We start from the raw sequence: 25,379 nt of genomic DNA, 5'->3' as shown, positions 1-25,379 counted from the left end.
AATTCTGTGGATAGAGGATCCTGGTGGGCTGCAATCCATGTGGTCACAAAGAGTCAGACATGACTGAGCAACTAACACCACCTTTCATAATATATATACCACCATGGGTATATGGTGTTTATATATATTCTAGATGATCACAAAGTACCAGGCTGGGCTCCCTGTGTTATACAGCAGCTTCCCACTAGCTACCTGTTTTACACATGATAGTATATACATGTAAATGCTAGTTTCTCAATTGATCTTACCTTCTCCTCCTTCCCCCACTGTGTCCACATGTCTGTTCTCTATGTTTTCGTCTCTATTCCTGCCCTGCAAATAGGTTCATCAGTAGTATTTTTCTAGATTCCATATATATACATTAATATATGATATTTGTTTTTCTAACTTACTTTGCTCTGTATAACAGGGTCTAAGTTCATCCACCTCACTACAACTGACTCACATTCATTCCTTTTTATGACTGAGTAACATTCCATTGTATATATGTACCACATCATCTTCATCCTTTCATCTGTCAATGAACATCTGGGTTGCTTCCATGTCCTAGCTGTTGTAAATAGTTCACCACCACTTTGAATTAGCTTTTCCTGCTAATTCCAAATCCTTTCTAGAGTTCAGATGTTACAGTTTTCAACATTTTGTTCTTGTCTACTTTCTTACATCTTTGTCCTTGTGTTTTTGTGCTTTTATGTTTTTCTCCTTTTTTTTAATCTCCTTACTGCCATTTCACAAGTGTTTTGGAATGCAGCAGCAATAAATGCATATGTTTACATCTTTAATTAGTCTTTTATTGGTCTCATTTTCCCAGTGTTACCCCAACCCAATTCACTTTTACACAACTGCCAGATTGATTTTGATATAATGATACTCTCTGCTAATCATGTCTTCAGTACTTCCCATTGCTCTATATTTTTTATTTGCATAATATACAGAGTGCCATGTATAATCTAGCCCCTACCTATTTTTCAGCCTCATCTTTTGTTTGCAGCATTACTTTTTAAAATTGAAGTATATTTACAATATTGTGTTAGTTTCAGGAATACAGCATAATGATTCATGTATCTTGCAGGTTATATTCCATTATAGGTTATTACAAAATATTGAGTATGGTTTCCTGTGCTATGCAGTAAATCCTCACTGCTTAACTGTTTTATGTATAGTGGATTGTATCTGTTAATCTCATACCCATAATTTGTCCCTCCTTTCCTTTCCACTTTGGTAACCATAAGTTTGTTTTCTATGTGGTAAGTAATATTTATGGTTTTGCAAACACTCAGTATTTGTTTATCCATATTTTTAGATATTTAATTGATTCTCCCAGCATACCCCACCCCATCATTGTCTGCCTGGTAATTGCTCCCATGTCAGATCATCTCTTCTATGAAGCCTTCCTTTTTTTTTTTTTTTTTTGAAGCTTCCTTGACTCCTGTTTTTAATAGCTTGTTCTACATATAATAATGTCAGCATTTATCATATACTGTTATAGTTATTTATTCACATATTTACCTTCATTACCAGAATTTGAGCTTCTTGATGATAGAGGTTTTATCTTAGTTATTTCTCTATCTTCAGAACTTAGCATTGTCTGAGATGAACTTGAGCTTCCCTGGTAGCTCAGACAGTAAAGCGTCTGCCTGCAGTGCAGGAGACCTGGGTCCGATCCCTGGGTCAGGAAGATCCCCTGAAGAAGGAAATGGCAAGCCATTCCAGTACTCTTGCCTGGAAAATTCCATGGATGGAGGAACCTGGTAGGCTACAGTCCATGAGATTGCAAAGAGTCAGACATGACTGAGCAACTTCACTGGTTCACTGGAGATGAACTTGGGGGCCAGTATATATGTTTTTAATTTATTTGTCCCCTGATATTTACACAGCACACTGTACTCAGTCTTTGATGGTAAAACAGATACAGAGGTAACAGACATGTGTACATGAATATTATTCCTTATTATTAAATAGTCTGCATTTTAATGGTTGTTAAATTCTGCATTATAAGGATACACTATTATTTAACTAGTACCTGTTGTTACATATTAGTTAATGTTTCTAGCTTTTTGCTTTTTTAAATTGTGCTTCGGTGAGCCCCAATGTAGGTAAATTTTAGGATATATCCATGGTTATTGGACGTAGATAAAGTTCTTAGAAGTTAAAATGCTGAATTAGGAGTAATATTTGTTTTAAAGGCTTTTGACTTATGGTTCTTTCCAAGTAAGTTGCCCTAATTATATTTTCACCACCAATTCATTGTTGTTGTTCAGTCACTAAGTCGTGTCCTACTCTTTGCAACCCCATGAACAGCAGCATGCCTGGCTTCCCTGTCCTTCACTATCTCCTGGAGTTTGCTCAAACTCATATCCGTTGAATCAATACCATTCAACCGTCTCATCCTCTGTCATCCTCTTTTCCCCCTGCCTTCAAACTCTCTCAGCATCAGGGTTTTTTCCAGTGAGTCAGTTCTTCACATCAGGTGGCCAAAGTATTGGAGCTTCAGCTTCAGCATTAGTCCTTCCAATAAATATTCAGGGTTGATTTCCTTTAGGATTGACTGGTTTTATCTCCTTGCTGTCCAAGGGACTCTCAATAGTCTTCTCCAGCATCACAATTCAAAAGCATCAATTCTTTGGTGCTCATCCTTCTTTATGGTCCAATTCTCACATCCATACAATTAATTAGGTACCCATTTTTCTGCACCTGAAATCATCATCACTACCACCATCATCATTGTTATCATTCCTTGCTCAGAGTTATAGATGAAAATAATATTTCCCTTGTTTAATTTATATTCTTGTCATTATTAATGAGGTTGAGTCTTTTAAAAATGTTTATCAACAATTTCCTAGGAAACTTTATTTCCTAAGTTGCCTATTTGTGTCTTTTGATCATTTTTTGTCAGATTATTTTTTCCTTTAATACCCCAATTGTTTTTCTAAAAGGAGAATAAGAGGTATACTATAGTAGTGTTTATGAGAATACTTTGCTTCTGTTGATAGTGAATTTAATAGCATTTATGACACCACCCTTATGGCAGAAAGTGAAGAGGAACTAAAAAGCCTCTTGATGAAAGTGAAAGAGGAGAGTGAAAAAGTTGCCTTAAAGCTCAACATTCAGAAAACTAAGATCATGGCATCCAGTCCCATCACTTCATGGGAAAAAGATGGGGAAACAGTGTCAGATTTTATTTTGGGGGGCTCCAAAATCACTGCAGATGGTGATTGCAGCCATGAAATTAAAAGACGCTTACTCCTTGGAAGAAAAGTTATGACCAACCTAGATAGTATATTCAAAAGCAGAGACGTTACTTTGCCAACAAAGGTCCGTCTAGTCAAGGCTATGGTTTTTCCACTGATCATGTATGGATATGAGAGTTAGATTGTGAAGAAAGCTGAGTGCCGAAGAATGGATGCTTTTGAACTGTGGTGTTGGAGAAGACTTTTGAGAGTCCCTTGGACTGCCAGGAGATCCAACCAGTCCATTCTGAAGGAGATCAGCCCTGGGATTTCTTTGGAAGGAATGATGCTAAAGCTGAAACTCCAGTACTTTGGCCACCTCATGAGAAGAGTTGACTCATTGGAAAAGACTCTGATGCTGGGAGGGATTGAGGGCAGGAGGAGAAGGGGACGACCGAGGATGAGATGGCTGGATGGCATCACGGACTCGATGGACGTGAGTCTGAGTGAACTCCGGGAGTTGGTGATGGACAGGGAGGCCTGGCGTGCTGCGATTCATGGGGTTGCAAAGAGTCGGACACGACTGAGCAACTGAACTGAACTGAACTGAATCATATTTATATGTATAACTTAAAAGTAATTACAGTAGAAGGCTATGCTTGTGTTTATTGACCAAACTGCTAATTTTCATAAATTTCTATGAAAATCTTGCAATTTTTATCTGAAATATTTGCAAGTAGACTAAGTAAGGTAAAGAAAACGTCTGTCCCTAAGCAGAATGGAGCTAGCTGGAAGCAGTTTTACCAGAACCTTTTTTGGGGAAGTCATTTTTAAGGAATATTTTAAACACACAAATATGCTGTCTTAAACAATAACTGTTTAAAGATAGAGGCCTGTGCAAACATCACACCATCCACTTTTAGAACATTTCCATTACCTCTAAAAGTTTTCTCTAGCTTGTTTGTCGTTAATCCCCATTCCTACTCTGAACCCTCGGCAGCTACTTATTTACTTTCTGTCTTTACTGATTTGCCTTTTCTGGAGAGTTTAATTAAATGGAATCATATTATATGTGGCCTTTTCTGTCTGACCTAATGTTTTCCAGGTTCATCTGTGTTGTAACATATCTCTGTATTGTATCCCTCTTCATTGCTGTGTAGTATTCCAGTGTATGGACATATCATATCTTGTTGATCCATTCATCGGTTGTTTGAAGTTTGTGTTTTGTCTTCCAAATATAATTTTAGTTCTTAGGTTTAACCAGTAGTCCACCTTGTTCATAGTTAGAGGTAGGAGTTCAACTTCATTTCCATGTAAACATGCAGTTGTCCTTGTATTATCTGTTGAAGGCTATGCTTCCTCCATTGAATTATGTTGGCACCTTTGTTAAAAATGAATTGACCATAAATATAAGATTTTTTCTGGACATTTTTTCTATTCCATTGATCTCTGTGGCTATCCTATGATAATACCATACTGTCTTGATTACTGTTGCTTTGTAATAAGTTTTAAAACTGGGTGATATAATTCCTGTAATTTATTATTCTATTTCAGATTATTTTAGCTGTTTTGGGTCCTTTGTCTTTCCATGTAAATTTTAAAGCATGTTTATTTCTACAAAAAATAGCCTGCTGGAATTTTCATAGGCATTGCACTGAATTTGTAGATCAATTTGTGGAGAATTGACATCTTAAAACTATTGAGTCTTTCAGTCCATGAACATGGAATATCTTTTCTTTTTTTAGATCTTCTTAGTTTCTCTTAGCAGTATTTTATAGTTTTTATTGTACAAGTCTTATAGTTCATTTGCTGTTTATTCCTAAATTTATCTTTAGTTTATTTATTCCTGAGTATTTTAATTCTTTTTTATGCTATTATGAATGGAGTTGTTTTATTTATTTCAATTTCATGTTGTTCAGTACAGTTCCTTTGTAATAATGGCAAATGTGTATGGCGTATTTCCCATCAAATTTCAACTACTACTAGCATTTTACTTCTAGTATAGCACATAATTTAATAGGCCTGCAGCAGTAAAAGAATCTGCCTGCAATGCAGGAGTCACAGGAGACTCAGGTTTGATTCCCAGGTTGAAAAGATCCCCTGGAGGAAGAAGCAGCTACCCACTCCAGTGTTCTTGCCTGGGAAATCCCATGGACAGAAGCGCCTGGTGGGCTACAGTCTATAAAATCACAAAGAGCTGGACACCACTGTAGTGGCTTAGCATGCACACATGCAGGGACTAATCACTGATGCATATCATGGGACCATTACTCTGGGCGGTTAAGTGCCTAGGTACAGTTTTTGCCCTTAAAGAATGACACTTCTGAAAAATATGAAGTATGTTAATACAGAAATAGTCTTGAGAATTCAATTTGAAAACCTGACAAAATATTTATGGTAAAGGCTTTCTTAATAATGCTGACTTGTGTTTCTCAACATTTCATTGATTTTTAAAAATGTTTATAAATTTACTCCTTTGCATTTAATATATATCAATCAGCAAATTAAGTAGATTGTGCTTATGTTGACACTTCTGGCCTCAAGTTAATGATTTGTTGTAGTGCTCATTTGTGCTTTTATCACATTGAAAAATGTTATTTAGGGGGGAAAATTGCACCCTGCAGTTTGTTATTTCAACAGAAAGGAGATGTTTTTTGCTAGACTGTTTCCCTAGCCTTTCAGTAGACAACCATCATTTAAATCACTTGTTCTTAAAAGATGTGATCTTATAGTGCCTGTATGTCATAAGATAAAATGAGGTATTATACTTCAAAAACTCTGTAACATCTGTTCTTTTCCAGTTGGCTGAAAAAAATTATAGTGCTCTACATTTTTTAGTTTTTCTCTTATAAATTTTTTCTTAAATTTTTGGGCCCAGTTATTGCTTATCAGCCAGTGAGCATTAATGAACACTAAAACAAATGACCATATTTATTTATGCACATTAATAGAAAAACTCAGATTATCACACTTACTTCAACAGCTTATTTTTACTACAGAAAGTTACTGTTTTATATAGTAAAACTAATGGTATTTTGTGTTGCTCTGCTCTGAGCAAATTTAAGGACCACCAAGTTAAATTAATCATTAGAATGAAATAGAAATATGAAGCTACTCAGTGTACTAATTTGCTTATAGGCAACAAAGATCTACACATTCCATTTCATGGCCATCCTGTATGGTACTTTTAGGCTGTAATGAGTAAAAAGCAGTTAACACTTCTCTTCAGCAAAACATAAATATCAGGATAGACCATAATTTCCATGAAAGCTAGGGAGAGAAAATCAAGAACACTCTTGTCCAGTAGTTTCCTACCAGATAGACACATGTTTTTCTCTTAATACTTAACACTATTAAAATTGATATGTAAAGTTTTGTCAATCATATGTTGAAGGGAGAATTAAGTTATTATGTTCCTGGGATATTTCTACCTCTGAGTAATGTTGTGTGCCTTTTCCCCTTATAGATATGCTGCAGAGGAAGGTAGAAGAGGTAACACAAATCCTAGAGGATCATCATTGGGAAGAATACAACGTCAAGATGGCTTTTGATTAAATGACCCTATTTTGAGCATGCTGTTTTTGGATTATACATTACCTTCAAATTTTGATGGTGTTCATTAGAATAGTATTTACAGCTACTATTCCCTCTTGGGTACAATAAAGTATGCATGTATTTTTTCCACTTAAATATTGTGTTATTTGAAAATGATACTGTAGTTTGGCTTTTAGTATTAGCAAATCAAAACTTTATCAGCTCTTCTGTCTAGGCAGCAACCTCTTTGATGTTGACCCTGTGTGTGTAATTCATGGCTTACTCTCCCAGATACCATATCTTACTGCCAGTACACATTGTCCTTTTCACTCCAGCCAGATCATAGAGTAATGTTTGCCAAAAAATAGATGCCAGCCAGTCTTTCCTGGGTGCTTGTTAACATTCAGCATATAGTGTTAGCTACTGTGAAGTCTCTGTCTGCAAAGGCACTTACTGTCTCCTTTGAGATACAATTAATTCCTTCTGTATGAAAATAGTATAGACAATACAAGAAAGTGTGTTATGAATTACAGAAAGTATGCTATAGAAATTCAGAGGAGTGGGACTTCCCTAGTGATCCAGTGGTTCAGTCTCTGTACTCCCAGTGCAGGGGGCCCAGGTTTGATCCCTGGTCAGAGAACTAGATTGCACATGCTACAGCTAAGTTCACATGCCACAACTAAAGAGTTCACATGCCACAGCTGAAAGTCCTTGCATGCCACAACTAAAGATCCTGCCTGCCTTAACTGAGACCCAGCTCAGCCAAATAAATAAATATATTAAAAGAATTTCAGAGAAGGGAGGAAAAGTTAGAGTGGATTTAGGGCTTGAATTAGGCTATTTTTAAAGGGTATGGTTCAGGCAGTTTATTTTTAATGTGAAAATAATCTGGCATTTTACTTGATTTTAGCATGTGATTAATACTTTGGGGGTTTATGTATTTATTTGTTTTTCAAGAAAAAGCCTTGTTCTTAGCTTCTGATTTCTTGTGTTTCGTGTTTTACCTGTCATAAATAAAGGCGATGCTCTGAAAAACAAAATAAACTACTTAAAAAGTTTTTGAATGACTAGTGCTAGTTGCTTGTCATTACTGCACTGAATTTCTATTGTACTGACTGAACATGACCATCCTGAGGGAGACATATTATGGAAAGAGAATATTTTTGAAATGAATATTAGCGATTTAATTCACCTTATGAGTAAGCCAAATATCAATACTTACATGGTCTCTTTTTTTTCCTATCCACACTTCTCAAAGTAGCAGCTTCTAATCTATTACCTCTCAAAATTATAGAATATGAAAAAAATTCAGAGGCCATTTAATTTTATGGATGATTTCTGTAGGTATACAGCTTTTGAGTATAATCTTGAGTAATCTTTAATGTTTGAGTACAATATTATTACTACTGTACCCTAGATAACAACATTTTCTGTATTTTTTTGGCAATTCAACTCTTGTAGTCTGTGAATATGTTGTTTCACATTCAGGAAAGAGAACATAATATATAGAAGAAAACACTGGGTTTATTCTTGTCCCTGCTTAATTAACTGGACAGATACTTTCATTTGAAGAATTATCATTTGTCTACAACATAATAGAGTTGGACCATATGAAAGTTTTCTCAACTGGAATAAACTAGTTTCCACTTCTCTTAAGTTTTGTGGTTCCTTTATATCTTTTCACTACCAGTACATGCTTACTATAAAACTTCCTCAGAAAAATAAAGATGGGGCTATAGTTTTCCTGTTGACTTTGCATTGAGAGGACATAAAAGAGGCAAGTGAATGGCAAGTGACTTCTAAATCAGTGCAGTTACACTGTAAGCTTACTGGGGATCTCTGTACTGTTTGGAGCCTTGGACTAAATCGTCTTTAAGGTTACTTCTGACTGTGGTTCTAATATGTATCTAAAATACGTGGCTTCCCTGATAGCTCCGTTGGTAAAGAATCTGCCTGAAGTGCAGGAGACCCCGGTTCGATTCCTGGGTCGAGAAGATCCCTTGGAGAAGGGATAGGCTACCCACTCCAGTATTCTTGGGCTTCTCTATGACTCAGCTGGTAAAGAATCCACCTGCAATGTGGGGGACCTGGATTCGATCCTTGGGTTGGAAAGATCCCCTGGAGAAGGGAAAGATTACCCTACCCAGTCCCGTATTCTGGCCTAGAGAATTCCGTGGACTGTATAGTCCATGGGGTTGCAAAGAGTCAGACATGACTGAGTGACTTATACTTACTTTTTCACTAATGTGTCTAAAAGATGTGACATTGTTGAGCAGACATGAATTACAAGATCAGAAATAACCTATTCGTGCCAGTAATTTTAAGTCTACATTTTTGTTAGGTACTGGATTCTTGAGACCCCTCCACCCCCCAACCTTTGTTGAAGACCAGCTGTATTAGCTGAAGAAGAATTCTTAAATTTGTCATGCTGACACTTTCCCAGTGCTTATCTACTTTTTTTTGTCCTTTGAAAAAGATGCTATACTTGTTCTCTCTGTAATGGCATTTATGCTATCTAATTTGGAGAATTGGAAAGACATGCACAATTGTTTACTCTTAATATTAGATGAGTGATGTTCTCCCTCTTCAAGAGAGGATTTTTGGTTTTAGCATCTTCTTTCATATCTGGAAATTATAATTGCTTCATAATATAATCATCAAAAATGTGTTGTGAACAAAGCACCTAAAAGGGACAAAGCCTGAAAATATGTCTATGTTAAGGAGGAACTTCTGACTTAATTAAACTAACCTTGTTAAATTGTCAGAAAGATAAATGAGGCATATTTTTCAGCTTGTCGTAAATTCTTCTGGGGTGAATTTGTGAAATTACCTCATGATAAGATCTCTGTGCCCATGAATAACATCTAGAAATCTCAAAGCTTTTTATATACTGTCCGATATCCTTATGAACTGGGGAGAGGCTGCTTGGGAAATGGAATAGCTATTATTCCACAGTTAATAAATTTGGCAGAGCTAGAAATAGCCCAGTTTTCCTTCTAGTGCAATTTTCTAAGTGTTTGTCCCTTGGTACCTACCACTAAACTGGCTACAATTATACACAGGTACATAGAGCACTTCCTTTTGACCTTGCTTTCTAGTGATTCTACCTCGTATATGTCTTTTTAGCCATTCATTCTCCGCTCATCCCACCTAGTGGATTTGTAATGTAGTGTGTATCACTTCAGTACCAATAGGATATATGTTTTATTAGAAGTTGTGTACAAGTCTGGTGTGATTGTCAGTGTAGTATTTGTTCCACCCTTTGCTACCTTCCCAGGGGACAGATACACTAGCAACCTTGGTGTGTTTTTCCATTTCATCCTTTATCATTGTGTCAACTGGACAGTTTGGTTGAGCAGCAGAATTCAGCCCCACCACCAAATAAAATTTACCTGGTGTGGACTATGATATGACCCACACTGTTTTTGCTTAGATTCTGACCCCGTTCTGTGCCAAAGCCACAAAAGGGCATGTTAGAGCTGTATCCATTCACCTGTATGCTTTAGAAGCACAGTTTTTGCATATGCCAAGTTTTGCTTGGTGGATCAGACAGCAGTAAAGAGTCTGCCTGTAATGCAGGAGACTGGGATTTCATCCCTGGGACAAGAAGATCCCCTGGAGAAGGGAATGTCTACCCACACCAGTATTCATACCTGGAGAATCCCATGGATATAGGAGCCTGGCAGGATACAGTCCATGGGGTCACAAAGAGTTGGACACAACTGAGCAACTAATACACAAGGCCAGGTTTTGGATAACTCTAGTATTTGCCATGACAGTCTCATCTTTTAGAAATTCTCAGGATGGGAAGTATGTCTTCCTTTTCTGCAAGGTATTCTACTGCATATACAAGCAAGGACACACAAGATAGGTTGCCTAGTATAGAATTCTGTATTCCTCCACTTAGTTTTAGTGTTTACATCATATATAACTTGGTATATTTGTCACAGCTAATGAATCTTATTAACTAAAGTGCATAGTTCATATTTCCTTATTTTTTATTCAGGGCTCTTTTTCTGTTCCAGAATCCCATCCAGGATACCACATTACATTTAGTTATCATGTCCCTTTGATTCCTTTAGCTATGACAAGGACTTTTAATGGTTTGGTGACCTCGAGAATTTGGAGGTGACTTTCACTTTTCACTTTCCTGCATTGGAGAAGGAAATGGCAACCTACTCCAGTGTTCTTGCCTGGAGAATCCCCAGGGACGGGGGAGCCTGATGGGCTGCTGTCTATGGGGTCGCACAGAGTCGGACACAACTCAAGCGACTTAGCAGCAGCAGAGGTCAGATATTTCATAGTCCATGTACTTTGAAATTTACATGTCATTTATGAGTGAGATTAAACGTTTTTCTTTTCACATACTTAAGGACATAGTGGAGAAGGAAATGGCAACCCACTCCAGTATTCTTGCCTGGGAAATCCCAGGGAGAGGAGCCTGGCAGGGTACAGTCCACAGTGCAAGAATTTGACACGACTTAGCAACTAAACCACCACCACCAAGGATATATGTATTTCCATTTCTAGAAACTAGGAGCCCATTATCTTAACTAGTATGCTCTACCAGTCTCTTGAGTTATCTTAATTATCAATAAAAACATTCATGGGCTTGAATATATGTGGTTGTCTGATTCTCAGGAAGTACAATGTCTTGTAAGCCTCTGTTAGAGATAGAGGTGAACCATTGGTGCTAGTGATGTGGTCACTCTGATCACTCTGGCTAGACTGCAGAGGGTGGACCAGAGACTCGACTGGAAATAGCAAATAGGCAGGATGTGGGATAAGAAGTCCTTGAAAGCAGAAGCAGGGTTGATAGGGACACGTTCGAAGAAAATTAGAAGAGCCAGGATCTGGTGATACTGGATGAGAGTTAAGAAGTCAAAGGCGACTCCTAGGTTTATGAGCTGGATATTTTGGGTGCTATATTTAACCTATACGAGAAATCCAAGAGAAATACTCGGGCGATTTACAATATACCGGTTACTCAGTACGGGCTTTCGATTTCTAGCTCCGCAAGACTACAATTCCCAGAACACCGTGCTCCACCACAATCCCCTTCGAGTCGGCCGCGCAGAGTTCTGGGACTTGAAGTCCGCGGCCTGTTTTACCCAAGTTAGATCTAGGGGCCTGTGGAAACATGAAGAGGTAAGGGATTGTCTGAGAACAGACGGCGAAGGGCGCTCTGTTCTACCTTTTGACTTTTCAAATGGCTTTTGTTACTTTGGGTTTGGGGTATGTCACGTTCTGAGGATAGGGTTTCGTGTGAGCGGGAAGACAGAGGAGGAGGGAAAAGGGGAGACGGGCTGGACAGGCCTGTAGGGCGAAGTTCAGGAAGGGCCGCCGCCGCTGCCGGTCCCCGTAGGGATGCCCTCCTGGCACAAGCACCTAGGCAACGGCGCTGGCCCCGGGACAGATGCTGTGGCTCCTTTCTGTTTCAGACCGACCCACTCAGGTAAAAGGGTCTTGATCGATTGATGAAACCAGTCTGTGCCGTAGAAACCCGGGCCAGATCCTGTCCCGCCCGACCTCCTCTCATCCTCAGAAATGGGCTCAGGGTGGGCGCGTTAATGTGCAGTGTTTGTGTTTATAGCGGATTTTTTCGGGCTCAGAGACCGCTTAGTACTTTCAGACCTGAAAGTAAGCAAGTGATACTTTGTTTCTACAAATTTGGAAGCAAAGTACCAAACCCGTATCCATCTATTGTAAAAAAAGAAAGGCACCGCTGCGAGCAGTTCCCTCTACCGGTTCTACAGGAAATGGCAGCTTTAACGTGGCTGATCTTTGTTGAAAGCCTGCGCTTGCAATCGATTACTGACAGTACACGAAACCTTTTTTAAGGCTCCTTATCAAATTAGTTTTGTATTCATTCTGCAAGTAGAATAATCACTGGAATAAGGCGGTGCATTTAAATTCTTACAGGTATGATGCTTTCCTGCACCGTTAGTTTCTACATCTTTAAAAAAAAGTAGTTTCTGATTTTCCCTGCTTCAAAATGCCTTAAAAATTGTTTATAATATCTCTCATACATGCAAAATTATGAATATATACAGGTTAAAGAATAATAATAGAGTCGTCCTCACTACAATAGAACATTACCAGTATCAGAAGTCTGCTTGTATGCTCCTGAGTGTTTCTCTTCCCTCCCTGAGAGGATCACTATCCAGTATTTTGCCTTAATCATTTCTTTGCTTTTTCTTTTTAAATAGTTTTGCCACATATGAATTTATATCTAAACAAAATGTCGCTAGTGTTATTCCATTTTCAACTCTATATAGACACATATTGTATGAATTTTCCTGGCACTATTTTCACTCTACATTTCTTTTTGAAATTTATGTGTGCTGATGTATTTAGCTATGATTTATTCATTTCAAAGCCACTTCAAATTTAGCAAGAACTTTCAGAATTCTAAATAATAAGGAAATATTAAGATACTTGAAAGGAATTTTTTTTAAAACCCTGGGCCTAGGGATCTTTTAAAATTTCCCAAAGTTGTTATAAGTATGAGAATTTTCTTTATAATTATGAGAGATACATCTTCTGCTGCTGCTAAATCACTTCAGTCGTGTCCGACTCTGTGTGACCCCATAGACGGCAGCCCACCAGGCTCCGCCATCCCTGGGAGTCTCCAGGCAAGAACACTGGAGTGGGTTGCCATTTCCTTCTCCAATGCATGAAAGTAAAAAGTGAAAGTGAAGTCACTCAGTCCTGTCCAACTCTTAGCGACCCCATGGACTGCAGCCTACCAGGCTCCTCCATCCATGGGATTTTCCAGGCAAGAGTACTAGAGTGGGGTGCCATTGCCTTCTCCAATACATCTTCTAGGTCTCATCATAACCCCAATAGTAAAGGGCTAAGAAAGGTATTTAGTATTCATTTTCCTCATCGAGTTAACTCACTTTGCTTTTTTCTTTTAAAATCTGTTCTTGCACACTTAAATGGTCCTGCTATTTCTTTATGCTCAGAGTTCTTCATTATTTAGCATTACCTGGATATCCACACAGTAGTGCTTAAGCTATAAAATGTTATGATCCCCTTCACCTTTGCTTCTATACTCTCTCTTTTGGGGATCTCCTCTCTCACAGCTCCACATCCTGACAATACAGATGACTCAAGATTTCCATGTGCAGCCTCAGACTCTAATCTATACAACACTTCTTCTCTCTCTCACTTTCCTTCTAGCCAATATCACCTTCTGTCACCTCAGGCTCAGTATGTCTTTGAAGCATTCCTGATACTTCATACTGGTATTTCAATTGTAATAGTTGACTCAACATGGCTAAAAGAAGAATGACTTCCCTTTCCCAAACCATTTACTCCATCTAGAACTTCCTCTTTAGTTCATTGGTCCCATCGCTCAGTTACACAGCTTGAAATTTGGGGTTATTTTTCATTTCTTCCTTACCCCTATGTTCAAAAGGCCTTTCTCATTTAAGCCTTCCTTTCTATTGTCACTATTAGCACACCACTTTGAACTTTCATCACCTCACGTTTGATAAATTATATAGTTTCCTTAACTAGTTCTTCTGGTTTTGTTCTTACTAATCCATAAGGCTTATTATAACCACATTCATTTTCCTAAACCATCGCTTATACCATGTCACTTAACTGCCTAATAAATTGCCTTCTAATACCTGTACATTAAGTTTGAGACCTCTTAGTTGGTGTATTTAAGGCCATTCACAGTCTAACTATCCCTCCAACATGATCTCCCAAGGTTGTCATACATGAATGCCAGATAAATGTCTTATTATCCCCCAGAACATACTTCTGTCTCTTCATGGTCTCTCTCCCTGTTCTTTCCTTCATCACACAGAGTCCTTCAAATGCCAATGTAAGAATTACCTTTCCAAAATCTTCATTTACTACCCTGCCTCCCAGTTATTTCTTCTGTGAACTCCTACTGATTTGGCATATGCTTCTTTATGTCGTTCTTCTCTTCTTTCTTTCTTTCTCTCTCCTTCTCTCTGTCACTCTCTTCCTGTGCTTTTCATTCTCCCTCCCTCCCTCTCTCCTGCTCTGCCCTCACCCCCAGGCACCTGAATACAACACATCCATATCTATTACTTTTTCCTAAATAAATTGCAGGCTTCTTAATGAGAGGGACTGTGTCTTGCATATCTTTGACTCCATCAGTACCCAGCAGAGTGCATTCATTGTGTATAAACAGGTACTTAGTTAATGTTTGTTGAATGAGTGATAAAGGGCAACAAATAGAGAAGTATGTTTGAACAAATGGGATCACTAATGGTAGATAATATAGCTAAAGAATATATTTTGAGATTCAGTGTCTCTTCTACTTTCCATATATTTCCTTGTATCTATTCCAGGGTAAATAGCTGTGTCAAGAGTGATGAGCATGTCCTGGAGGAGCTGGAAACAGAAGGGGAGAGGCAGCTGAAAAGCCTCCTTCAGCATCAACTGGATACCTCTGTCTCCATTGAGGAGTAGGTATTGATTTTGCAAAAAGAGTATAATAGACCCTCAGCTCCAGGTGACAGATACCTCTTCAAGTCTGGGTGGAAGACTCCTCTCTCACCCCCCTTTCCTTGGCAGATTTCCACCGATTAGGCAGGGTTTTACTTCTGTGTCTCTTCTAGGAAGTCTTCCATATCCCACTCTGTCTGGGCTGAGTACCATTCCTGTGTCTTCCTTTAACATTCATAGTACTTATAATCCAGTAACGTTATTGCCTGCTTACTTGCCTCTCTTCTACAGTTCCTTGCACAAAGCAGAAACTTGTCTTTTTTACTGTTAAATCCTCAGTACCTGGCACAGTGTCTGATGCATAGTAAGTGCTCAGTAAATATTTGATTCAGTCATTTGTTAGTCCTGGACTACTGGTGGAATTCCATATCATTCTAGTAGTGCTTTAACCTAGAAATAGGATGTAAGAGAGAAATTGCCCCTGAGTTTCATTGTGCCTTATAATGGCAAGCCCCATTTCTGTGCATTGTGGTAACTTGAAGATGTTCTTACTCTCTTCCTGCTTGTTTTGCAGATGTGTATCTAAGAAAGAGAGCTTTGCTCCTGGTACTATGTATAAGCCCTTTGGGAAGGAAGCAGCTGGGACTATGACTTTGTCCCAGTTCCAGACACTGCATGAGAAGGACCAGGAGACTGCTTCTCTCAGGGAACTGGGGCTTAATGAAACAGAAATCTTGATTTGGAAGAGCCATGTTTCAGGTGAAAAGGTGAGTGGGGCAATTTTTTTTCTAGAGAATAAAAAGGACAATTTCTTCATTTGATACTGAGAACCTTTTCATTTTGAGTTCTCAGAACACTGAGCTTGTATCTAAATCTTTGGTTTTTAAGGTAAGGACCTTGGTAAAAGAGACGCTGCTGCTTGACATTTTTTTTTGTAACAAATGGGATTTTATTTTTTAAATTTTATTTATTTTTGGCTGTACCATGTGGCTTATGGGATCTTAGTTCCACAATCAGGGATTGAACCTGTACCCTCAGTAGTAAAAGCACAGAGTCGTAACCACTGGACAACCTAGAATTCCCACTCCTTGACTTCCTCGCTGACATATCTATAAATGACCATTTTGGGGCCCTGATCATTTTCTTTCTTGTTTAAGGTATCAGATTGTCACTTTTAGGGTGTGTCCTCTGTGATATATGCCATCTCATTTCTCCTATTTCAGAGAGCGAGACTTAGGGCAACCCCTGAAGCAATACAGAACCGTCTTCAAGATATTGAGGAAAGGATCTCAGAGCGTCAGCGCATCCTTTGCCTGCCACAGAGATTTGCAAAGAGCAAACAGCTGACCCGGCGAGAAATGGAAATAGAAAATTCTTTATTTCAGGGAGCTGATCGTCACTCTTTCCTCAAGGCTCTTTATTACCAAGGTATGTGATCACCACTGACTTGATACACTCTTTCACTGGCAGAAAGATTTAACATCAGGGCCTTAACTATGAAGAGTTAGTGGAGGGAGTGGGGGAAAGATGAACTATTGCTACTCTTGAGGAAGGTATATATAGTCCCATGAGAAAGACAAATATGTACCTAGTTAGTTGCAGTACACCCTGGAAATTGCTATTGTAGAGATGTAAATAAAATGCTGAGGGGACCTAAGACATAGAGCATCTAAGTCTAGTTGGGGGAGTCAGGAGTTTATATTTGTACTTGTACCAAGTCTTGATGGATCAACAGGCGTTTGTCAGTAAATAGTGGGAAGAGGACGTTGTGGATAGTAGGTGAGTAGGAACAAGATTGTGAAAGAACCTGGTGTGTCTAAGGAACAGTGAAAAGTTCATTGTGGCAGGATATGTAGGACATGGTGAGGACTGGCAGAAGATGACACTGGAAAAGGTAGGTGAGGCTAGATTGTGAAGGGTCCTGAGGTGGAACTATAAATTAGCACAAAATATACAGATAAATGTGTGTCTTAGCCAGAAAGAGTGGATTTAACAGAGAAGTTTTGCTAGGCACTGTGGAAGGTATGCACAAGTTTAAGAAATGACTTCTTGACTTTGTGCCAGTTGGAATCTAGTTGGAGAGAGAAGTGCACAGCATTTAGTAACAAGGCTAGATACAGTTGTTAAGTGCTGTAGGAGTTCAGAGAAGGGAAAGGTCACCGTGCATTGATGTGACTAAAGATGGCCTCTCAGAGGAGATAAGATTTAAATGTTCTTTTAATACTACCAAGTCTTCAGAAAGGAGAGGGAGGGGCATTTCACTTGTAGCAGATGTCATGAGCAAAGTCATGTTTGGAGGTATTGTGAGAGACAAAGTTAAAAAGATGGCTAAGATTTTTGAACTTTATTTGGCAAGTAGTATAGATCTACATGGAGTTAGTTATTCAGTTAGTCATTTTGGGTATAGTTAAGGTCATTGAACCAGGAGTAACATGATAAAAGCAGTTTCTGAACTTGATGAATCTGGTGGCCAGTAAATCAAATACATGAGTGGGAGAACAGGGAAAACAATTTAGGAGTAATCACAGTCATTTCTTCAGGAAGAGCTGCACTAGGATGATGGCAAAGAAATTGGAAAGAGAAGTAGGTATGGTTATAAGAGACATTACAAAAGAACAATTGGTAAAACTTGTTGACTGAGAATGAAGATTCGTGGAGAGGCCTGTGTCAAAGATATCCCAGGTGTTTCAAGGCTGTGTGACTTAACAGTTGGCAAAATTAAGAAAGCCTTTATGGGGAAATTTTGAGGAAAGATGATGAGTTTGATTTTAAACATGTTAAATTTTTGAGACTGCAGGATCATCCAGTGCAGATATTGAGGAGGCTGTTGGAAATGTAGCAGTGAAACTCCAGGGAGAGGGCAGAATTAGATCCATAGAATCAGGACTCCTCTGTGCTTAGACAATAAAGTCAATAGAATGAATGAATGGTTTGTTAGAGATAGAGAGACCATAGACATGGAAGAACAGTGGTGAGGGAAGGAATGAAGAAACAGCTTTTGTGGAGAGACATTATAGCTTGCTGATCAAGAACATGGGCTGTGGAGACAGACTGCTGGGGACATCCTGGCGCCCCCACTTACTATCTAAAGATGTGGGGCAAGTTACCATACTGTGCTTGATTTCCTTCAAGAGAATATTAATAGTAGCTGTATTGTAGGGTTGTTAGGATTAAGAGAGGTAATACATGTAAATCACTTAAAGCAGTACCTGGTATTTGGGGTGGGTGGGTAGTGTATGAATCTGTTCTGTTTCCTATCTTTGAAACTCCTTGCTTTACACCTTCACAGCATACCACAAAAAGACAAGTGCAGACAAGTACATGACCTCAATGAAGAGGAAGATAAAATTAGGCACAAAAGGCAAGTCGAGAGTTTTCTTACAGTGTTAGATTTAGGAATGTAACCTAGGGTCCCAGACGTCTAAGTTGAGTTCTTATTTAATTTCATATTCAGTATATGAAAATGTTTATAGGACATGATCCACAGGGAGCATATTATCCTGATACAGAATATTAAAGAGAGGAGTTAGAAGTTTAAAGCTTTAACATTTAGTGTTGTTGATTTTTTTCTCTATACCTTTTAAGTTATTGTACCAGACATAAAATGACCTTAATGTCTTTTTGATCCTATTTCATAATCCTGAATATTTTTAATCAGTAAAGTATAACTATTGATGATGATATAGTAGCTAATATTTTACTTTATTTTTGAAATGAACTTACAATAAAATTGCCTGTTTATTTGGGGGGGAGGTGTATATACAATTCTGTGAATTGTAAATCATGTTAATCACATAGATTCATGTAACCACCACCACAATCAGGATAGAGAACAGCTCCATCACCCTCAAACTCCTTCATACTATCCATTGAAGTCACTCGCAATTCCACTCGTAATCTCTGGCAGTCAGTCACTGATCTATTCCCCATCACTGTGATTTTGTCTTTTAGAGAATGCCATACAAATAGAATCATACAAAAGGTAATCTTTTGAGAGTGACTTCTTTCATCCAGTGTAGTGCTTTTGAGATTCATCTAAGCTGTGTGTATCAATAGTTCATTTTTGCTGAGTAGCATTCCATTGTATGACTGTTCCAAAGTTTGTCTATCCACTCACCCATCAAGTGCATTTGGGCTGTTTCCAGGTTATGGTGATTATGAATAATACTGATATGAATATTCTTGTACAGGCTTTTGTGTGAACATAAAATTTTTATTTCTCTAAGGTAAATATCTAGGAGTGGGATTACTGGGTCATATGGTAAGTGTTTGTTTAACTTTATAAGAAACTGCCAAACCATTTTCAAGAGTGGCTGAACCATTTTGCATTTTCACCAGCAATGTATGAGAGTTCCAATTGCTCTACATCTTTGTCAGCATTTGGTATTGTTGGTATTTATTTTAGTTATTCTAATAGCTGTGAAGTGGTATCTCATCGTAGTTTTAATTTGCATTTCCTTAATGGCTAATGATATTAAACATCTTTTCATATGCTTATGTGCCATCCTTATATCCTATTTGCTGAAGTGTCTGTTCAAATCTTTTGCTGTTTTTCATTTAGTTGTTTATTTTTTCCTGTTGACTTTTGAGAGTTCTTTATATAGTCAAAACACAATTCTCTGTTGGATATATGATTTACAGATATTTTATCCCAGTGTGCAGCTTGTCTTTTCATTCTCTTAACAGTGTCTTCTACAGAGCAAACTTTCTTTTATTGTGGTAAAATATACCTAACATAAAATTGACCATTCTAACTATTTTTAAAGTGTACAGTTCTGTGGCATTAAGTATATTCACATTGTTCTGCAGCCATCATCGCCATCCATCTCCAGAACTTATTCATCTTCCCAAACTGAAACTCTGTACCCATTAAACACTAACTCCCCATTCTCCCCTTGCCTTATCTTCTACCAGCCACCATTCTGCTCTCTCTCTCTATGAATTTGAATATTCTAGGTACCTCATGTAAACAGAATCATACAGTTTTTGTCTTTTTGTGTCTGGCTTATTTCACTTAGCATCCATATTATAGCATGTATCAGAATTTCCTCCCTTATATTTTATTGTATGTATCTACTACATTTTGTTAATCTGTTCATCTGTCAATGGGCACTTATGTAATTTCTGTCTTTTGGCTATTGTGAATAATGCTGCTGTGAACCTGGATGTACAACAGTCTGTTCCAGTCCCTGCTTTCATTCTTTTGAATATGTTAAGTAGAATTGCTGGATTATATGGTAATTCTATGTTTAATCTTTTGAGAAACTGCCATACTGTTTGCCATAGAGTCTATACTGTTTTAAATTCATACCAGCAATGTACAAGGATGTCTTTTGCCCGTTTTTAAATGGGTTGTTTGTTGTTAAGTTGCAGGGGTTCTTTATGTATTCTGGATATTACTCCCTTTTCAGATATATGATTTGCAAATATTTTCTCCTATTCTATGGGTTGCCTTCTTATTCTGTCAATAGTATCCTTTGATGCACAAAAGTTTTTATTTTTGATAAAGTCCAGTTTGTTTATTTTTTTGTTCCCTGGGCTTTTGTTGTTATATCCAGTAAATCTTGCCAAGTCTGATGTCATAAACTGTTTCTCTGATGTTATCTTCAAAAAGTTTTATAGTTTTGGCTCTTATGTTTAGGTCTTTGATCCATTTTGAGTTAACTTCATATATAAAGGGTCCAACTTCATTTTTTTGCATGTTTGATAGCCAGCTTTTCCAGTACTACTTGTTGAAATGACTGCCTTTCCTCATTGAATGTCTGGGCACACTCTCTGAAAATCATTTAAGTGTAAATGAAAGAGTATATTTCCAGACTCTCCATTCTATTCCATTAGTATATATGTCTGTCTTTATGTTAGTACCACACTTTTTAAACTACTATAGATTTGTAGTAAACTTTGAAATCAGAAAGTATGAGACCTCCAATTTTGCTCTTCTTTTTCAAAATTGTTTTCATTGTTTGAGTCCCTTGAGATTCCATATGAATTTTAGGATAGATTTTTCGATTTCCTTTTTTTCTGCCATGCCACATGGTTTGTGGGATCTTAGTTCCCTTACCAGGGATTGAACCCAGGCCCACAGCAGTGAAAGCACCAAGTCTTTAAACACTGGACTGCCAGGGAATTCCCAGATTTTTCTATTTCTGCAAAAAACATCATTGAGATTTTGATAGTATTGCTTTGAATTTGTATATCACTTTGGGTGGTACTTACAACAATACTTAATCTTCAGTCCATGAACACAGAATGTCTTTGTATTTATTCACGTCTTTCAGCAAAATTTCGTAGTTTTCAGTATGCAAATTTTTTGCTTCAGAGCCAATATTTTAAATTTTGATACAATCCAGTTTATCCATTTTTTCTTTTATGGATTGTGCTTTTTTATGTCTAAAAACACTAGATTTTATGAAAAAGGGTTTATTCCTTTACTTTCTTCTAACAGTTTTATAATTGTATATCTTACATTTAAGTCTATGATCCACTTTGACTTAATATGTTTATATAAGGTGTGAGGTTTATGTTAAGGTTCACTTTTTTGCTTATGAATATCAGATTATCCAGTACTAATTGTTGAAAAGAGTGTTCTTTCTCCATTTACTTGTCTTTGCATTTTTGTCAGAAATCTATTGGCCATTATTTGTCTTGATAATTAACATCATAGTTAATGGTGAAAGATTGAAATTGTCCTTCCAATACCAAGAATAAGACAAGGATGTCCACTCTCGCCACTTCTGTTTACAGTGAAATGAAATTAGAAATCAATAATAGATGGACATTTAGGAAATTTACAAATATGTGGAGATTATTTAACACTCTACCAAATAACCAAGGATCAAAAATAAGTTGCAAGGGACATTAGAAAATACTTCGAGATGAATGAAAACAAAATATACAAAAACTTCAGGAATGCAGTAGAAGAGGTACTCAAGGGGCTATTTAAAGCTGTAAATGCCTATATTAATAAAGAGGAAAAACCTGAAGTTTATAACCTAAATTTCCACCTCAAGAAACTACAAAAATTTGTCCAAACTGATTGGATATATGATACCAAGAGTAAATGGTAAACTATAGACTTGGAGTAATTATGATGTGTCAGTGTAGGCTCATCAGTTGTAACAAATGTCCCACTCTGGTGGGAGGTAATGAGGGAGACTAAGCATGTGTGGGCTCAGGGGAATAGGTGGGAAATCTCTGTAACTTCCCCTCAATTTTGCTGTAAAGCTACAGCTACTCTAAAAAAATTGAAGTTTAATGAAAAAAGCTACAAAAAGAAGGCAAATAAACCCATATCTAACTTGAGAGAAAGAAAGATTAGAGCAAAAATAAATGAAAAATGAATAAAAAATAGAGAAAATCAAGAAAACCAAAAGTTGGCTCAATGGAAAAGGCAATAGAATTCACAGTCCTTTACCTAGACTTACCAAGGAAAAAAGGGAGACTCAAATTTCTTGTATTCTGCTTTACTTTCTTTATTGCATCGAGTATCTTTTTCTATCCTTTTACTTTCAACTTTTTAAAAAACCAAAGTGTCTCTTGTAGACAGCAAATAGTTATTTAGATCATGGTTTTTTTTTTAAATCCCTGCTTTCAATTATGTAGAGTGTTGATTTATATTTAATGCATTTAAGTGGAGTCTGTTGATAAGGTAGGTTCTACATCTGCCATTCTGCTATTTATTTTTGATATGTCTGTATCTTTTCGTTCCTCTATTACTCCATTTATTCCTTCATGTTAAATAAGCTTTTACAGTGTGTCATCTTAATTAACTTGTTGCTTCTTTTACTATTTTTGTTACTCTTTTACTAATTTGCCCTGGGGATTATAATTAACACCTTAGCTTGAATAATTTTGTTTGTATTAGTGCCAACTTAATTTCAATAATGTTCAAAAACTTCATTCTTATTTACCTTTGTTCTGTCCTTCCTCCTTTGTACTAATTGTTATACAAAAAATGACATCTTTCTAGATTTTAAGCCTACCAACAGAGTTTTATAATTATTGCTTTATGCAGTTATCTTTTATCTTTTAAGTCAGATGGAACAACAACAAAAAAAGAGTACAGGGATAAAAACGTTTATACTGTCTTTAATGTTTACCTATGTAGTCAACTTTACTAGTGTCCTTTCTTTGGGTAAATTTGAGTTACTATTTAGTGTCCATTTATTTCAGTCTAAAAGACTCCCTGTAGTTTTTCTTATAGGGCAGATCATCTTGTAGTGAACTCTGTTTATCTTGGGATGTTTTAATTTCTCCTTTAGTTTTACGTTATAGTTTTTTGCTTGACATTGAATTTTTGTTTGGCAATCTTCTTCTTTTAGCAGATCAAATTTATCATCTCAACTGCCTTTTGGCTCCTTCTAATTTCTATTGAAAAGTCAACTATTAATCTCAGGACCCCTTGTCCATGGTGAACCTCTTCTTACTGCTTTCAAGATCTGTTCTTCATCTTCTACTTTTGACAGTTTGACTTCTTGTCTAAGTGTCTCTTTGGACAGACTCCACATAGGTATCTTCGAATTCATCCTACTTGGAGTATGTTGAAGTTCCATGATGTATGGATTAGTGTTTTTCATCAATTTGGGGAAGCTTTTGACCATTAACTCTGCAAATATTCTTTTTGTTTCTTCTTCTTCTGAGAGTCCATTATGCATGTGTTGGTATGCTTGCTTGTCTCCCATAGGTTCCCAAGGCTCCGTTGTCTTTTTCTTCATTCTTTTTTCTTTCTGCTCCTCAAATTTAGTAAGCTTCCTCAGATTATGTAGTTGACATATCTTCAGGTGTGATGATTCTGCTGTCAATTCACATCTCCTGTTGAGCCCCTCTAGTGTATTTTTCATCTCAGTTATACTGCTTGAAAATTTCTATTTGATTCTTTATTATAATTTCTATCTTTATTTTTATTCTCTATTTGGTAAGATATTCTGAAACATTCTTTAGTTCTTTATACATGGTTTCCTTTGTTTGAATAACTTATAATAATGATTTAAAGTTTTTTTTTTTTTTTTTTCTGAGAAGCCCAATGTGCTTCCTCAGGAGAGTTTCTATCAACTGTTTCTTTTTTCCCGTATATGGATCATACTTTCTTGGTTTTAAGGCGGGGGGTATTTTGTTTTGTTTTGTTTTCAATGTCTTTGTCATCTCAGGCTGCTATAACAAAGTACCAAACTGGGTAACCTATAAACAACAGAGATGTATTTCTCACAGTTCTAGAGGCTGGAAATCTAGGATCAAGGTTCCACCATGGTCTAGTTCCAATAAGAACCCTCTTATGGGTTTCAGACTGCTGAATTCTTACTGGATCCTCACCTGGTAGAGAGCAGAGAGAGGAAGCAAGCTCTCTGATGACTCTTATAAGGGCATTAATCCCACACATGAGGGTTCCACTCTTAGGACTTTATCTAATCCTAATTACTACTCAAGCATCCTCACTTCCTGTTACTGTCATATTGAAGGGTGTGGATTCAACATATGAATTCGAGGGGGCACAAATATTCAGTCCCTTACAGTCTTATAATTTTATTGTTGAAATTTAGACATTTAAAATAATATTATATAACAACTCTGAAAAGCCAATCAACCCCTCCCCACCCAGGGTTTATTGGTTGCTATTTGTTTGTTTAGTGATGTTCCTGGACCAATTCTGTCAATTTTTAATTCTTTGTCATGTAAAGTCACTGAAATCTGTGTCCAGTTAGCATAGTGAGCCACTAATGATTGGAGAGAGTTTTTCTTAAATGTCTTATATCAAAAAGCATATGGGCCTTTATCAAGGGGCTCTGTGTGGGTGTGTTAGGTTACTCTTTTGGTGCTCAGGGAAGCAGTTTGCAACTCTGTCTTAGACTTCACTTCCTGCTTATGCTGAGCCTCAAGATCAGTTAGAAGTGAGAGATTAGTGACTTCTGAGGCCCTCACTTTCCTTGGCATACACTTACACATGCACATGTGTCTCATTGTGACTTTGATTTGCATTTCCCTGATGATTAATGATGATGAGCACCTTTTCATGTACCTATACAAATGTTGGCCATTTGTATATCTGCTGTGGAGAAATGTCTATTCAAATACTTTGTCCGTTTTTTAACCAGGTTTTATTTTTATGTCATTGAGTTGTAGGTATTTCCTATACGTTTTGGATATTAACCCCTTAACAGATATGTAGTTTGCAAATACAGTTGACTCTTGAACAACATAGGGGCTGGGGGCACTGACACTCCAAGCAATCAAAAATCCATGTATAACTTT

General features: G+C 37.3%; 2 protein-coding genes across 5 annotated transcripts in view; both read left to right on the top strand.

The window, feature by feature from the left end:
• The window catches only part of NUP62CL (nucleoporin 62 C-terminal like), an 87,785-nt gene extending 80,011 nt beyond the window's left edge, over positions 1–7,774 (top strand). The window contains exon 10 of the mRNA XM_040265032.1: positions 6,637–7,774. Within this exon, the coding sequence (XP_040120966.1) occupies positions 6,637–6,725 (89 nt within the window). The 3' untranslated portion in view covers positions 6,726–7,774. The remainder of the gene's footprint in view (positions 1–6,636) is intronic.
• Positions 7,775–11,695: 3,921 nt separating this feature from the next.
• RBM41 (RNA binding motif protein 41) overlaps positions 11,696–25,379 on the top strand; it is an 81,121-nt gene continuing 67,437 nt past the window's right edge. For 3 of the 4 annotated variants that reach the window (XM_040265028.1, XM_040265027.1, XM_040265026.1), the window contains exons 1-5: positions 11,788–11,852; positions 15,038–15,154; positions 15,709–15,901; positions 16,358–16,562; positions 18,424–18,495. In XM_040265028.1, the coding sequence (XP_040120962.1) occupies positions 11,845–11,852; positions 15,038–15,154; positions 15,709–15,901; positions 16,358–16,562; positions 18,424–18,495 (595 nt within the window). In that variant the 5' untranslated portion in view covers positions 11,788–11,844. Of the gene's footprint in view, positions 11,853–15,037; positions 15,155–15,708; positions 15,902–16,357; positions 16,563–18,423; positions 18,496–25,379 lie in introns of all 4 variants that reach the window. The other variant, XM_040265029.1, reaches the window with a different exon arrangement.

This window comes from Oryx dammah, unplaced genomic scaffold (genome assembly GCF_014754425.2).
Source record: "Oryx dammah isolate SB20612 unplaced genomic scaffold, SCBI_Odam_1.1 HiC_scaffold_23, whole genome shotgun sequence".
Taxonomy (NCBI): Eukaryota; Metazoa; Chordata; class Mammalia; order Artiodactyla; family Bovidae; genus Oryx; species Oryx dammah.
This window is presented reverse-complemented; position numbering and strand designations above follow the sequence as displayed.